The sequence below is a fragment of the Saccostrea echinata genome, unplaced genomic scaffold (genome assembly GCF_033153115.1).
Source record: "Saccostrea echinata isolate AGI-Se365-2 ecotype Australia unplaced genomic scaffold, CSIRO_AGI_Sech_v1 ptg000040l, whole genome shotgun sequence".
Lineage (NCBI taxonomy): Eukaryota > Metazoa > Mollusca > Bivalvia > Ostreida > Ostreidae > Saccostrea > Saccostrea echinata.
The window spans coordinates 6,538,876-6,556,001 of NW_026889789.1; the positions used below are offsets into that span (position 1 = coordinate 6,538,876).

The 17,126-nt window shown below is 33.9% G+C and overlaps 1 protein-coding gene across 13 annotated transcripts in view; it reads right to left on the reverse strand.

Annotated features, from left to right (window-relative positions):
* Positions 1 to 3,247: 3,247 nt before the first annotated feature.
* Positions 3,248 to 17,126, reverse strand: part of LOC133200579 (acetyl-CoA carboxylase-like) — a 42,982-nt gene continuing 29,103 nt past the window's right edge. For 12 of the 13 annotated variants that reach the window (XM_061336365.1, XM_061336363.1, XM_061336364.1 and 9 more), the window contains 30 exons: positions 16,951 to 17,040; positions 16,480 to 16,598; positions 16,008 to 16,151; positions 15,737 to 15,848; positions 15,418 to 15,537; positions 15,245 to 15,301; positions 15,012 to 15,053; positions 14,741 to 14,878; positions 13,226 to 13,303; positions 12,945 to 13,034; positions 12,609 to 12,680; positions 12,394 to 12,485; positions 12,137 to 12,248; positions 10,944 to 11,099; positions 10,383 to 10,514; positions 10,133 to 10,264; positions 9,869 to 10,006; positions 9,602 to 9,722; positions 9,406 to 9,503; positions 8,978 to 9,088; positions 8,370 to 8,513; positions 8,086 to 8,206; positions 7,833 to 7,929; positions 7,618 to 7,714; positions 7,267 to 7,402; positions 6,811 to 6,988; positions 6,083 to 6,350; positions 5,098 to 5,268; positions 4,530 to 4,663; positions 3,255 to 3,647 (listed from right to left, as the gene is read on the reverse strand). In XM_061336365.1, the coding sequence (XP_061192349.1) occupies positions 3,533 to 3,647; positions 4,530 to 4,663; positions 5,098 to 5,268; positions 6,083 to 6,350; positions 6,811 to 6,988; positions 7,267 to 7,402; positions 7,618 to 7,714; positions 7,833 to 7,929; positions 8,086 to 8,206; positions 8,370 to 8,513; positions 8,978 to 9,088; positions 9,406 to 9,503; positions 9,602 to 9,722; positions 9,869 to 10,006; positions 10,133 to 10,264; positions 10,383 to 10,514; positions 10,944 to 11,099; positions 12,137 to 12,248; positions 12,394 to 12,485; positions 12,609 to 12,680; positions 12,945 to 13,034; positions 13,226 to 13,303; positions 14,741 to 14,878; positions 15,012 to 15,053; positions 15,245 to 15,301; positions 15,418 to 15,537; positions 15,737 to 15,848; positions 16,008 to 16,151; positions 16,480 to 16,598; positions 16,951 to 17,040 (3,615 nt within the window). In that variant the 3' untranslated portion in view covers positions 3,255 to 3,532. Of the gene's footprint in view, positions 3,648 to 4,529; positions 4,664 to 5,097; positions 5,269 to 6,082; positions 6,351 to 6,810; positions 6,989 to 7,266; positions 7,403 to 7,617; positions 7,715 to 7,832; positions 7,930 to 8,085; positions 8,207 to 8,369; positions 8,514 to 8,977; positions 9,089 to 9,405; positions 9,504 to 9,601; positions 9,723 to 9,868; positions 10,007 to 10,132; positions 10,265 to 10,382; positions 10,515 to 10,943; positions 11,100 to 12,136; positions 12,249 to 12,393; positions 12,486 to 12,608; positions 12,681 to 12,944; positions 13,035 to 13,225; positions 13,304 to 14,740; positions 14,879 to 15,011; positions 15,054 to 15,244; positions 15,302 to 15,417; positions 15,538 to 15,736; positions 15,849 to 16,007; positions 16,152 to 16,479; positions 16,599 to 16,950; positions 17,041 to 17,126 lie in introns of all 13 variants that reach the window. The other variant, XM_061336358.1, reaches the window with a different exon arrangement.

Consider the following 17,126-nt stretch of genomic DNA (forward strand, 5'->3'; position numbering starts at 1 on the left):
AGAAATGTTTACTTGAGTTTTCAGCTCAGGTGGGCTAAAAAAAAGGGGGGGGGGGGAACCAGTATCCAAAGGAAAATTTACTATAGCAAAATATTATTCTTAGAATAAGTGGCATAAGTGGGTGGTCCCCCCCCCCCCTAAATTAGAATAATGCTCGCAGAATGTGGAGTTTAAAGATGAATTTTGCCTCAAAAGATTTTTTTAAGCTTGCCAACTTTCTTCAAAGTGTATCAACTTTACAGTACTGGTCAGCACCTTTCACCTCTCTATCCTAAAACAACAGAGTTTCTTACCTGGACACCTAGTATTCCAATAGTCGATAGATTCAATAGTAAACACAATTTTAAGACTGCTGTTAAGTTTGACTTTTGAGATCTTGGTCCTAAATGATCAAATGCATAAAAGAAGTCTAAGAGAGAAAAAAATTTAACATTGATGTTGACATTTTTTTTCTTTCCAAATCTTTAGATTTCTATGTGTAATTGACCTCAAATTTTTGTCTTGATATTAGGTGGGCTACTTCTGGTTGTTTAACATATATATATGACATATATTTTTAACCTGTATATCTAACTTCATAGTTTTACCTATCTCTATATGTCTATATTTGTGTGGTTATCATGAAAATTACATCCTACATCCAGAGTCTTCTGATTTTAGGTGAGAGACCAGAATTTAAGTCTCTATCGAGCTCAAGACTGTAGCTTTACTGGTTTTTACTTATATCAAGGGAAGAGAGAAGTAGCTAGTAGACTTGAAACTTTGCAACTGCAATAAATAGAAAAATGATCTTTGATTTAGTCTCTTTTCGTGGAATGATTGCAGTCAGACTAAAACTGAAGAATTTTACAGAACTTCCTATTTTTAGTAACCTTGGCAACACCATTGATGATTCATTGAAATCAAATTTGATAAAATGAATTATGAATCTTAGTGCAGTCTACTTATGTGCCAAGTTACATTGAAATCAGACCAAAGCTGCGGGAGGAGTAGCGTTTTGAAAGTACTTCAAAGAAATTTCTATTTTTAGTAAACACAGCAACACTGTTCATCGAAATCAAAAACCAGTATAAAGAATTATGTATCTTAGTGTAGTTTACTTGTGTGCCAAGTTATATTGAAATCAGACCAAAATAGGAGGAGTAGCATTTTCAAAAAATTGTTTACAGACAGACAGACGGACAGACATACGGACACTTACTATTGCATAAGCTCTTCTGGTCTCTGACCAGTAGAGCTAAAAAAAACAAGAGGCCCATGGGCCACATCGCTCACCTGAGCACATTGGCTAGAAAAAAAGCGAAAATCAGTTCCGTATTGAAAAGTTTACGGGGGGGTTGGATTTTAAACTACCTAATGATGCTTTCATATCAATAAAACGAATGGCTTTGCTGTTCTTGAGCAGCAGATTTTTTTCCCATATATTCATTTGTAAAACTTTGGTCCCCCATTGTGGCCCCACCCTGCCTCAGGGGGCCCTCATTTGAACAAATTTCATTCTACACTCCCAAGGATGCCTCCATTTTAATTTGACTAATCATGGCTTTTCTGTTCTTGAGAAAAAGATTTTTTCTTATATAATCCTCTGTAAAGTTTGATCCCCCATTGTGACCCCATCCTATCCAGGAGGGGGGGGGGGGGATATCATGACGAACAAACTTGAATCTACACTACCTGAGGATGCTTCCATATAAATATGACCAATCATGGCTTTGCTGTTCTTAAGAAGAAGATTTTTAAAGATATTTTCCTATATATTTCTATGTAAAACTTTGATCCCCCATTGTGGCCCCACCCTACCCCCGGGGGTCATGACTTGAACAAACTTGAATCTACACTATTTGAGGATGCTTCCATGTAATTATGAACAATCATGGCTTTGCTGTTCTTGAGAAGATTTTTAAAGATTTTTCCTATATATTCCTATGTAAAACTTTGATCGCCCATTGTGGCCCCACCCGACCCCCCGGGGGTCATGATTTGAATAAACTTGAATCTACACTATCTGAGGATGCTACCATATAAATATGAACAATCATGGCTTTGCTGTTCTTGAGAAGAAGATTTTTAAAGATTTTTCCTATATATTCCTATGTAAAACTTTGATCCCCCATTGTGGCCCCACCCTACCCCCAGGGGTCATGATTTGAACAAACTTGAATCTACACTATTTGAGGATGCTTCCATATAAATATGACCAATCATGGTTTTGCTGTTCTTAAGAAGAAGATTTTTAAAGATATTTTCCTATATATTTCAATGTAAAAATTTGATCCCCCATTGTGGCCCCACCCGACCCCGGGGGGGTCATGATTTGAACAAACTTGAATCTACACTACCTGAGGATGATTCCATATAAATATGACCAATCATGGCTTTGCTGTTCTTAAGAAGATTTTTAAAGATATTTTCCTATATATTTCTATGTAAAACTTTGATCCCCCATTGTGGCCCCACCCTACCCCCGGGGGTCATGATTTGAACAAACTTGAATCTACACTACCTGTGGATGCTTCCATATAAATATGACCAATCATGGCTTTGCTGTTCTTAAGAAGAAGATTTTTAAAGATATTTTCCTATATATTTCTATGTAAAACTTTGATTCCCCATTGTGGCCCCACCCTACCCCCGAGGGTCATGATTTGAACAAACTTGAATCTACACTACCTGAGGATGATTCCACATAAGTTTCATCTTTCCTGGCCAAATGGTTCTTGAGAAGAAGATTTTTAAATGATGCCATTATTTTTTCACCAATTCCTAATTATCTCCCCTTGAAAGAGGATGTGGCCCTCCATTTGAACAAACTTGAATCCCCTTTACCCAAGGATGCTTCATGGCAAGTTTGGTTGAAATTGGCCCAGTGGTTCTGGAGAAGAAGTCAAAAATGTGAAAAGTTTACAGACGGATGGACAGACAGACAGATGGACAGACGGACAAAATGTGATCAGAAAAGCTCATTTGAGCTTTCAGCTCAGGTGAGCTAAAAAAACAAAGATCAGTGTTAATTCCTATACCATTCACTTCCTTTAACATGAAAGAAAAACAAAAAACATGCACTTTTTGATATCTTTTTATTAAAATTTCACCATATTGCTAGGTGAAGCATTAAATTATTTTTAAATATGTGTTCAATATACACAATACATTAATTCATTTACATTTATAGAAATTCAATGCACACAAATGAAAATTTGTTCATAAGTCAATAAATTAATATTCAGTATACAACTTGGTTTAAAATTCAGCACTAAATTATGATATTCATCATAGATAGAGTTATAATAAATTAAAACAAATATAATCTTTTTCAAACCCTGGCAATGGCTCATATATCATACTGAATTGAATTACAAAACGGATTTATAAATAATTCTAATAATTAAGTCATTATGAATGACAGATATGGATTTCATGTATGCATTTTAATGCAAATATTTGATCCAAATTGCACCTAATGGTTTCTAATGATTTCTTCAATGATATGTTTGTAAATACTGTCAGTGTTGATTCTAATTGTCCATTCTCATCACGTGTCCATGTTGGCCAGAATTCTGGAGACTTCTGACCTTTGACTTGAGGTCATGTGCTGTGTGATGTGGACAATGGAATCCATGGCAACCTCTGGATTGTTTTGTATCAAGCTGTCAACAGAAACAAAGTTTGTTAATTTCAAAATATAGCTGAACTTCTGTAGTTGAAGTGATTTGGAAGTCCTAGGTTCATTTTGTTAATATTTTACCCTCAATATCTTGAGCCCTCATATATCTAAAAGTTTGGGTTTTTTTAAATTTTTTTGTCCCAATGATTTCAAGATAACAAAGTTTGACAGTAAGTTATAAGCATTGGATACATGAATTTATCAATTAAAGGGAGACTATGAAAATCTTATGTCAAGATCATCAGTTTTTAAGCAAACTAAATTTTTCCCATGACAAGCAGAAGACAATTATCAGCATTTTTAGTCTATGAAACAAGGCAATAACTGTTCATAAAATAAACTGATATTCAAATATCTTCATCTCTTGAAAATCAGATTAAAGAAATGACAGTTTTGTAATGAATAGATTAGTATTTTACATGAAACAATTTATACGTCAAGCATTATAAAGTTAGTACAATGCACAAAAAAAATCTCTTAGATGCATGTACGGGTATACTGTTTATCAGCATGTAAAGCCCCCGAGTCATAGAGATGGTCTCCTCTGTTTTATTTTGTTAGTATGCTTTAGTTATGCTTCCATATGATACTATAATAGAGCCTTTAGGCCACATGTAGTAGATTAATATGTAAATCAAGTCAAACCAGACAGTTTCTTTTTTTTGGTTTTTAGTACTATAAATCCCTTTTTTATTCGTGAGACCTTTTGCTTAATTACGAAAGACTGCTTGCAAAAATTTCATTCTCGCATATAACTTTACTAGCAAAAAAGCAAAATTCTTGAATATTTTGTTTCACTTAAAAATACAAACAACAAGGTTTTGTGAAAATTTAGTGAGCTATAGTATGCTGTTTCTGCCTATACCTCCTGACTTGTTGTAGGACGTGCTCCCTCTGTAGACACCTGATGTTGTCTGATACAGCATTGTCAATACTGTCCTCACTGATCTGTTCTGTTAACCACTCCACCATAGCTTTGTCATCCTCCCATAGGTAGGCCTACAATATCAATGAAAGGTCAGGAGATTAACTCAGTCATAAAGCAAGGGCATTCATAAAGAACTGACAATTACCCTAAACTATTTTCTTAGCAATGACTTTTTATTCACAAAGAGTCATTAAAACATGAACATGGCAATATGATATAATAAATTCATTACACCTCACTACAATGTACAGGTGCTGAGAAACAGACACAACTTGCTTGTTCAATGTAACAAAACTCTCAAAATACAAAGTTCATTAATAACAAAATATGTTTCTTTGACTCTTTTATTTAAACAAGAATAAACAGTGTTTAGACAGCCAAAAATACATGTCACTCAATTAATAAAATATGGAATAATTTCCATGAAATTAATTTATTTGCATACCACTAAATTTAAGTTATTTACTAACTATATATAGGTATAAATTATTTACAGCGTACTTACATTGACAGTGCCCCTGTCCTCCACAAACCAGCGGTGTAACATTGAGTTGAGCTCCCCCTCCCCTACATTGTGTGTGAACTGCTTCATCTTCTTCTTAAGTTGTCTCTCCAACAACCGTCTCTTCAGATGCCAGTAGAAGAACTCCCTACTGTTCTGCCATTTAAGTATGTCCTGTGTGACAAACATAAATTCATTCAGTAATTTTATGAATTTGACCTATAAACAGGTACAACGTAGATTTTCAAGTAAAATACATGTATATTAAGGACAGATGATACAAACAAACTTTTATCAAAAATTTTCAAAATAACTACTTTAGTCATGTTTATATAAGTAAAATGAATAAGTTTAACTGTATAGATTATAATTTTTCATATGAAAAGTTTCACAATAATGGGAATTAAAGTGACAAAAATTTGTATACAGTAATAAGAATAGTTGCAGAAAGATACAATTTTGAACATCAAAAAAGTTTACAATTTCTAAATAACTTAGAAATATATTATTTGCATCATTTGCAACCAAAATAGGTCAAAAATTATATACCAATCCAGGCATCCATTTTTTCGTTTGTATCATCTGTCCTTAAATGAACTTGAAAATGATGTTTTGTGCTTTTTAACTTAGTACTCTATTCTTGCCAGTGAGACATACAGAGAAAATATGTAACAAAATGTTGTCATACTTGGTAAGAATATCAAGGCAAAAGTTAAAGTTCTGTTTAAACACATGGTCATGAGGAATGACCAAACAAGAAAGTCAGGCAGACTAAAACTGAGAGCCAATTTTTTTTTTTTATCTCCAACACATGAAAATATTGAAGAATTGAAAGACAGACATGATTTATGAATTAATTTACATCATATTTAAAATATCACTTTAAGTGTAAAATGATCAAAATTTTTATGCACACATATATATAAAAAATGTCATAAAAATACAATGCACGCATAATATTATCTAAAATATTTTGAAGAACACTCACAGTAATAACCCCCATTTCCTCCATCCTACCAGGAGTGTCATGGAGGTCAGCAAACTGTATCGCCACCTGGTGGTACATAGGAAGTAACTTTTCCTGGCGAGCTGCCAACTGCTTCTGGAGCTCTTCCTTTTCATCCGGATTCAGCTGTGGACTTGTCAGTTTCTCCACTATCTGGACACAGGTCTGATCCAGTCTCTGCATGGTCTTCTCCAAATCTTTCCTCCTGAACTTGATTTCAACAGTTCCCTCTGGCTCAAGGACACCTCCCCTGGGATAAAATAATCACAATAACTTACTGTAAACTAACCTTTTTTCGTGTGCGAGAAACATCCGCGAGTTTCACGACCTACTTTAACTCATGAATTTTAATCGCCGTGAACCATTTATTTTGCTTTGTATTTGTAGAGAGTGTTTCCTCAGTCGCGATAATTAATCGTTGCGGATGAATTTAAAACTGATGAATTGCGAATAAAAGATGACACAAATTTTATTTGGTCTACAGTACATGAACATTAAGAAGAAATTCTGGAAGACATGAAATGAGATTTATTTACATATTTTGAATTATTTTCGGTCTCTCTATAACAGTAAATGAAAAATTCGAGTCATCTTTTTTATTAAGATAAACTAAGTTTCCTTTTCTTGGAATCATTGAACAATTTTGTCAAGTTGCTCTTTCTATGCTTCAATTACCAGTTCTCTTATAATATTCTATCAAAATTTCATACCTGCTGAGTTCATCTGCATACATTTCCATATGGGTGGGGTTAATTGTTGGGTCTACCACTACCCAGGCTCCACCCCTCAGCTCTGCATAAGGAGGTATGTAAATCATGATGGGTTGATTATATTCTGTGAGGGCATCCACAATGTATGAGCCAAATTTCAGGACCTGATCGTGCATATCTGAAAATTTCAACAAGATCCACAGTTAACATTGCACAATACCTTTTAACCAATGCATATATTTACTAACACAACTAGCGTCTGATGTTCAACACATATGCATACCGTAAACGTACTTTTTCCACCGGGTCAGAAAAAAAAACTTTGAATATGTCATAAAATATTTGGCTTAAAAAACACATTAGATACAATTAAAATAATTTGATCAAAATACCTGAATTACAGCTAAGTATCAATAGTTAAGTATAAGATCCTGTGACTTAATTAACATTCTGTACCTTTCATTCCCCCAGAGAATCCTCTCCAGTTAGCGAACACCATGAGAGGGAGGTCCTCTCTGTTGAAATCTTTAATGGCCTGAGCTGTCTTATACGCCGAGTCAGGGAACCATACTTGACCAGCTTGTTGTATCACCTAGATACAAAAGTTAATTTAAAAATTCAGAATGTTCATGTTTTTAGTCTTTTTTTTCATGAATGTAGATTTTTAAAAATCTGATGATATTTAAACTGCAAATCAATTTCATTTTGGAACCAAAAAAGTATTTAGATTGTTTTGACTTTATTCTTGTTCTGTTAAAATGAAGTATATGAAGAAAGTAAAATAAGGATTTTAATCTGTGTCATTACTTTGGTCTCCGAGTCCAGATTGGCCGGATCAGCTGGTATGGTCATTTCTACAGTTCTAGTCTCCACACATATCACACCCACTGGGATCCCTCCCAACCTATAACACACACCACATAAAAATAACACAGCTCATGATTTCCTCTTCTTATGATATCCATCTTAATACTTACTGGGTGTATAATTAAGCTACAGTAAATGCATAAAGGGAGACAAACCTTGCACGACCTGTGACCACAGTTTGTGCCCAAGGATGTAGGATTTCATGAAAAGACTTGTGATCAAAGAATCCTTTCTGCCAGGAATTCTTATCATCTACAATAAACACAGCAGTTATTATATTATTATATTATATATTATATATATATATATATATATATATATATATATATATATATTATATTATCCTTTAATCAAAAATTTTAACACCAAATTCAGTGATTATGCTATTAATGAATACATCTAGTTTACCTGGATTTTGTCGGCCATTCAGCATCCATCTGGGATCATAAGGAGCTTTTGTGGGGATGAAGTCTACTGGTCTGTCTATAGGATCTCCTGTGTCTAGTACTGGTAATGGAGAACCCTTACACTGAAAAAAACAATTCAGGTAAAATAAAGACTACCTTTGTAATAGTGCAAACAAAATAAAAATCATGTTAATAATTTTTTCTTACTATAAGGACTGGTTTTTCTAGTAATTACATGTATGTTTCACTCTATTCTCAGGTGAAAGTTATTACACTGGATAGTACCTTAGGCATATATGACAGCCATTTGATGATTTTGTAGACTCCCTCAAAATCGTCTGCTGTAACGTCATGCGTGACTCCATTAGTGTACATGATCTGGATTCCTCCCAACTGATTGTTACTGGTGTATACCTCCTTCCCAAGGACCTGTTTTTAAAATAAATATTTAAATCATAATGTGGAATCATCCTTGTTTGTGGGGGGTGGAGCAATGTACAAGAATTACCATTACCCATGAATTTACATTCCCTACAAACACTAGCTAATTCTGTCAACATATTGATTCAGTGAATCTTCTGACTCTGTATATACAACTTGCCCATGAAATTACCCCCTCCCCCCCTCCAATGAACTAGTAAAATTTTGGTTGCCCACAAACATTGACACTCATGAAATAAAATGATTCCACAGTACAGAGCATTTTTTCTGTAGAACTTCAATTTCTTAAGTCTTATAATGACATCTAGACATATAAACAGTATATATTCAGATTACACAATGTCATCTTTTTTTTAAATCTGGTTGATTTTAATCATAACATTCACTTGAACCAAAAAAACAAAAAAAAACTTAATGTACTGAGCAGACCATCCCTAAAATAACTGCCATACCTTGTTAAGTGCACCTGCACCAGTGAGGATGATGTGGGAGTTCTCCACCTGTATAGTTCTCTGTCCAAGTCTGACCAGATAAGCACCTATCCCTATAGCTCGACAGGTTACCTAAATATAACACCAATATAATTTGAAGCTACAAACAAACCAGTTAGGCACCTATCCCTATAGCTCAACAATGTTACCAATATAATCACCAAAATTATCTGTAAGCTACTAATAAATAAGTTAAATGAGGCCAATAACATGAAAATTTACCTAAATATACAACATTTATTTATATAGTCTTAAACTTGCCTCGATCCCCCTTTTGCATTTCCTTACTTGCTCTTTCACATTTTACATGTAGCTTTTTCATTCCTTAAAATCAATTTCATACCATTTGTAACAGTAAAGCAGTCAATGTTTTAAAATCAAACACTAACCAAATTGATTGTAATTATATCGTTGTAAGCTATAGATGACTCCCCAGCAATCATTCCTGACCCTCTTAAATTCTCTACCCCCAATCCTTCCTCTCTACCTGTAAATGTAAGAAAAATTGAATTTATAGAACATTGCTCTGCCGAACATCAATGTTAAGCTCAAGGTCAAAATGTTAAGTTCAAACGAAATCCTTACCAATGATGTCAATAATTTTATATCTCGGTCCTCCCTCGTCTTCTATAAGTTCGGCATGGACGGAATTCATGGCACTAACTTTCTTGAAATCTACAGGGGTGAGGTACAGGTATTTAAATCCCTAGAAACAAAATGACAACATTGTCTCATTAGTATGCATATGTACAATAAAAATGAAATATACCATAGCAGGGACTTTAGACAAAGTCTATCTAAGTTTATGTACTGATTGACTACTTTGTGGAATTTTCTGATCTATGAGCTTACTTTTTCTATATCTTTGGGGTCATTCCAGGCCACCTTAAACAGGTGCTTGATCTCCTCGGCCAGTCCTATCCTGGCTCCACTGTTAGCGGAGATAAAGATTCGGGGAAGTCCCTCTCTTCTGGCTTTCTCTGATGCTTTCTGAAAAATGATTTTCAAAGGATAAAAATATTGATCTGGCACAGAAATCTTTAATTTTATACAGACAAATAAAATTTTAAAGTAATCATTACATAGTCGAATTAGTTTTGTTACACAAAGTAATACCTTAAACAGGAGGTCCTCCACAGGTCCAAATGAGCCAATCTTATACGTTATGTCATTAGATATTACTATGATATCACGACCCTCAGGGCATTCTGGTGTCTTCAAGGTCATCTGCCAGGCTACCATTCCAATCTGAAAGGTAACACGTCCAACTCTGAACACAGTATAACATTCCAAACAACCCTGATATCCTAACATTTACTTTCCAGATGTGTACGGAAAACAGATTTAGTCAATATTACAGTCCAACCTCGTTTTCCCCTGGTAGTCTGTTCTGTTTACAGAGGTTGTTGTCTTTGTCCAGGACCAGTTCTATACAACTGAAGGCATCAGCAGGAATCTTGTTTTCCTCTCTGTGGTCCTTCCAAAACTTCTGTAAGGCCTGAAATACAGAACAAGAAGGTCATAAGACAAATATATCAACAAATACAGCATTAATCAAAATTTTAAAAATTTTATGCCTGAAATACAGAATGAAAGGGTTATACCAAATACCCTGCTACACAAGCATTCTATTACTACTCATCTTCCTCTCTTCTCATTTTTTTATAATGAAATACAATGAATTAGTGTATAAGCAGAATTTGTGTGGGGATAAAATTTTATTGATTTGCAATCTAAAATGATTTCATAGGGACTTCATTTTGTTGTTTCAAAAATCAAGTGAACATAATAAAATAATGTCTGGTTAAAAATTTTGCTAGGAATTTAATTTCCTTGATTATTTTTTATCAAATTAAATCTCCAATGCATATTTCTGCTTTCACAGTAAGTGTTTCACTTCTAAATATGGCCATGTCTTTTTCAATACCTGAGTGAACATTCCTGGAAAATCATAGACATAAGTTGTTCCGCTTGACTGGGCCTGGAATCTCTTAAGCTGTAGATGGTCCTTTGTGGGGTAAGGGGTGCTGATCAGTAGACCATGAAGGGCTCCTTGTTTTGTTCCATAGGCTTCAAACATCACCTAGAGAAGGTACTCAAGAGCTTGATACACATGCTTAAGTTTACACCTCAATTTAATGTAAAGGAAACCAAGTGTTATAAAACATAAGAGGAGTGATCAAAAAGTTCGTGAACTATCTCTATATTTACAAATTCACAATTCAGACCAGAATGAAATTTGGCATACATATAGTCATATGCAAGTTCTATAAAAAGCATATCAGATGTAATGTTTTGCTCCATGTTTGTGACCTCACAATGTGAAAATGATGTCAATATGTAGATGACTTGTGAAAAAAAATGGTTGACTTAATCGTACTCGAGCATAGAACAGCTGTAAAGTTTAATGTTTATCTTGGAAATTCCTTTGCAGTAGCATATAATAATTTGTGCAAGGTTTATGAAGACAAAAAACATGCCAGAAGTTCAATTATTAATTGGATTGATTGTTTTTGTGAAGGAAGGGAGATGGTTAAAAATGATTTTTCTTCTGTTGCCCAGTGAAAGCAAGCTAGGGAAGAGATGTGTCCTTAGCTTAGCAATTTGTTATGAAAGATCGCCAAGTAACAGTTAGAAAAACAGTTGAATATCTTAACAATAATATAATTATTAAAGTCCTAAAATATTGTTTACTTTAGACTTTAAACATATCAGATATGATAAACAGAAGGCGCCAATACTTTATCCACCCTAAAATATGACTTTGACCTGATATGAAAACATTATGTAAAGTAAAATCTCTAATTTACCCTTAAAATATGACCTTGACTTGTTATGAAGTCTTGATCTTAACAGTTTGCAGATATGAGGTATTCATTTGACATGGTTCATATTGTCAATACAATATTTAGAGAAAATGTAGTTAGTAGACAAACAATACTGAAAACAATTGCCTTTAACTTTTGCAACCATCTACCTACACATCCCATCCCCTTCCCTGATAAATGTTTATTATCTTAAGAATACAGTTTTGGTACAAATTAACATACAATGAACATGTAGAATATGTCATTAAAGTGCAAGCAAAAACTGATAAAAACTATCTGAAATGACACATACTTGTCCCATGTTTGGATCCGTGACTTCTCTATACATGCTCATGTCCAAGTAATATCCACTCTCATTGGTCAGGTATAGACGAATAGGAATGCTTGTATCACTGGATGCAAATCTAAAAACAAACACCAAAACTTGATATATGTGAGAAGTCTTTACATATTTTCATCTCCAAAGTAAATATACATTGTATGTACAACCCAAAAATGTACATTTAACAGAATCCAATGGAAAATTTTAACATCATGAAGTAGTCTTACTTTATTGTGAATTTCAGCTCGGCATTGAGAACTCGCATCTTCATGAGACGACTGCCATATCTCATCACCATAGCTCGGACTGTCTCCTCCAGCTGTCGAGATACAACAATATAAAAGTATTGTGAGTTCACAATGGTAATAACCAGAAATGGCAAAAATACCAGTGATATATATATATATTAAAACATGAGTATATATCGCAATGTTGATTTTACCTTGCCTGGTTCTGGAATGGTCAGAGTTGGTGCAAAGTTCAGGAATATGTGGTTACAGTCAGTCTTCTTGGACTGGAATTATTACACAATATCCATTTAGTACTGTAGACAATGATTCTGATACAAATTGACATTTTTGTTTTTTGTTGTTTCAAGGTATGAGAGATCAAATAATTCATGTCCTCCAGAAAATGTTGAAATTTCAAACTACAGTATCAAGCTTGTTTACAAACCAAAAAAATTAATCCCCATGAACCAATTTTTTCCCCTCAACCAAACAAAATTTAAATCAATAAAAATAAGTGAATTAACAGGACATTATCAAACCTAACTCACCAGTGGATGGGAGAATGCCACTTCTAATGAATCCAAAGCCTCTAGGAGGGTTCTCTCTGCTTCATTTTGTAAGTACTCAAAAGAGGCCTCCTAATGAAATAACACGTACCATCAGAGTTTTGTCAATTCAGTGTAATTTAAATAAGGCCTGTGTTTATTTGAAAAAAACCCAACAGCTCAGGTGATGTCATATACAAAATTACAAATAAAAGACAACTTTGACAAGAAATACTTGGTTTAATTGGAATAACTTTTTCATGCATAATTATGTGTGCATTTACCTTGGTGACGAGGTCAGAGTGCCTGATTATCACTCTCACAAAGAATCTGTAATCCGTCACTTCCTGCCCGGCTGCTACCTGTTACGCAGTAAACAAAAAGTTTATAACACAAGTTACAGAGTTATTTCCCTTTTAAAGTTGTCCGGTACAATATGTTTGGTCAAGTCTCTCCGACTTCATTAAAATTTTCAATCAACTTTAATTTCCCAACAATTTATGTAGTGCAACAAGCTTAAAATAATAATAATGATCACCAAAAAATCAGACATTTTCAATAAGTGATTTTCAAACATTCAAATTGTTTACATAATACGTTGAGGTACCGTATATACTCGCCTATAAGTCGGTTTTTTGGGAGTTAATTTTTGGTCAAAAACTCTACGTCCGACTTATAGGCGAGTCATCAAAAGCTTAGAATTTTTCTGGACGACGCGACGAAATGTAGTATTTTTTACATAACTTCGACGATTATCGTTGAGAAATGTCTGGACGTATCATATTATTTATGTATTATAAGATTATATATTAAGTACAAGTATTTACATGTTTTATTGATTTTATTTTGATCTCAAGTGTATATTATTTATTTGATTAATTATATACAAAAATATTCCTTGAACTAACTTATGACTTACTGTAAATCTATCGTTTATCGGTAAAATTGAATTGCGAACCCGATATAATACGTTCAGCATAAATGTATAATTATATGAACCGTCTGCAATTTTTTTGACAATAGATATAACATTCTTAAAAAATAATTCTGAATATTTTTATGGAGTCTATTATAACTCGATTGTTTATGAAAATGCATCCCTTGTGTGGTACACAAATATCTCGGGGCGCGTGCCACTAAATAAACACGGTGTCAGGTAAGGAGTACAGGTAATTAAGAGACAATAATTGCTAATAATAGATCAAACATAGCGTTATTTAAAACTATAGATATGGCTTGGACATTGAGCACCTCCTGATTAAATATCATCAAAATGTTGCTACACTCGTTACATAGTTCATCACCATGCCAAAGAGACCGAGATCTGCCTATGATCGAGAATATAAATATACAAGACAAGGGATTTAACGCTTAAACAAAACAGTATAAAAAGAAAACGAAAATGGTAGTGGTTTGGTTTGTTGAAAGATGAAAATATTAATTACCGATGTCATATCCTAACGTATTATTTGAACACAGGTAAATACATTAGAGTATTGATATGAAATTTATAAGAGAAGAAAAAAAGAGAGATAAAATATCGGCGTAATTTCTCAAAATATTATTTGAAACACGTTAAAACATTAGAGCATTTATTTGAAATTGTTCACCGATCCTGGCAAAAAGTTGTACCGACTTATAGGCGGGTCAATGGCAAATCCCTCCAAAACAACCTCAAAAATCACAACCGACTTATAGGCGGACCGACTTATAGGCGAGTATATACGGTAGGCAGAAAATATGATTTACGTATACTGTAAGATTTCTCTCCCTCTAATCAGAACTGAGTAAAAATCTACCTTAGCTTTTCCCAGATACAAATGCATCTTGTAGTTGTTGGTCTGTATAGCCTCCAGATCAAAGTTCCGCAGTCTGTTGATCTCCAGCTGGAAAGCCAGGGCTGGTTCCAAATGTCTATAAATCCTGTCCTCACCAAACTAAAAAGTATACAATTTTGATTATCACAGTCTAAAACATTAAAAAGAAAGAGACAATTCTTAAAACACATCACTTGTTCTCATGTGTTTTATTTACATCTTTATAGGTGAATATTTCTAGTTCTCTACTTACATCAAATTTGGCACGATATGTGAAATATTTTGGCGAACTTCTCTGGAAGAGAAATAAAATCCAAGCTTACAACACATATACAATACACATACTCAAATGAAATTGCTTCACATACAGAAAACTTGAAATACATATTGTGACACAATATAGTAATAGTTCATTCACAGTGAAAACATTCATTTCGAGACTTACCCTGCAACAATCACAATGAAAACATTCATTTTGAGACTTACCCTACAGTAGACCAGAAACGTGATTCTTCTGATTGCCTTCTCACACAAATACTGCTCCTAAAAATATCACAGAACATTAAAAATACAATTATCTCAAACGAAAGCCATAATAGATTTATGATAGAGAATTGCAGCTTCAAGCTTTGTTTTGACTTTGTGATTTGAGTCCATACCCTTTCTTTACAAAAGTCCTGGAACTTGACTGCTAGAGCATTGTCGTCGTACTTCTCCTTTTTGCTGAATTTAATTCCTACATTTATGATATGGATTGGCTCATCAGGATCTGAGGAACTCTGTAAAGAAGTTTATCAAAATTGGTTCTCTGGTGCCCTTTACTGATAAATACACCATGAATTTTGCACATTAAAAATGGGTTGGAGCAAGATATAGTAGTGAAACATATGCAACATGAGATGGCAACCTAATAACTTTCCATCATTTTTAAACTTTTTGAATTTCTGCTCTTTTTTTTATATCAGAAGTTACACTCACATGTAGAGAGATGGAGTCCTCATTGCCGGCTGGACTCTTGGCCAGTATAGTTGGACTGCTAGGTGGGCTGTCTGACTCCGTTGTAAAACATTCCAACACCTGCTCAAAGAAGCTATAAAAACAATTTTTAAAAACATTATCTTTTATGAAATCTTACAATTTTTTAAAAATCTTTTTTTACAAGGATGCAGACTTATCAGCTCATATATATAATAATGTCTAGTTGAGATTTTCCTTTCCAAACTTCAGTATGCAGTTCAACACTACTCACATTTCGAATTCTGCCATTGAGTTAAATGACGCCATGATGCCCATTCTCTGACATGTGGGCGGTTCCTCCAGCTGATCGATGTGGGCTTCAGGGTCTGACAGACCAGACACCTTGTCACTGCTGTCATAGCGCATCACCATCAGCCTGAAAGTAACAAAACAAACACTGGTTTTTGTATATTGTAATTATCAAACCAAAGACATGTACATATTCCCCCAGGGTATGTGCATATTCCTGTACCTCCATTGCTCTTTAGATATGTATAGTTTTGAGCAGTCACAAAATTTATAAATGAAGAATATGAAACTGCAATCTGACCATTATTCAAACCTTTATCTCTGACAATAAATGACAATTAAAATAAAGATTAATTCAGAGATATATATATATATATATTTTTATTTTTCATCTAAAAATTGTTCCTTTATCAAGTTTCTCTATATCTTGTATAAATGTCTTCATAATCCTTTACCTGTTGGGGTGTGACCTGGGGAGGAGGAATCTAAATTCCACCATTGACATATCCCCATTAAGTTCTCTATGCTGGAGACAGTTCACCTCATAAGCAATGTATGCTCTCCTAATGTACACCTATGTCATAAAACATTAAAGCATGTACAAAATCATTCATGAAAAGTGCAATGAGCTGTAAAAAGTTCACTTTAAGGTTCACGGACCCTCCGATAAGAGAGATAACTCTCACCCTGAGTTATGATTATTATTCCTTTATAAAATTGTCAAATAGCATAATTTGAATTGCTTTTACAAAGTCATTATCTTTAAAGCAAAATTTCATATAAGTGAACAGAGGGGTAAAGAACCTTAAACTAAACAAATGCAGGAAAAAAAAAAACTTTTCTCAGAAACGAAGTGTAACTTGAAAATGAGTTAATGAAACTGTCATCATGAAAATTTATCCATGACAAAGAATGCTGCTTCTCACCTCTAAGGCAGCAGATCTGACTAGGTTGTTAGGATGCCAGAAGAATTCCTGAAGGATGTCATAAATGGCTGTCTCTGAATGGATGATTTTCTAAAAACACAAATAAATAGTCACAATTAATTGAATTATTTCCCGTAATCCTTGAACTCTCTCCTACTTTCCTGCATCTTAAACTT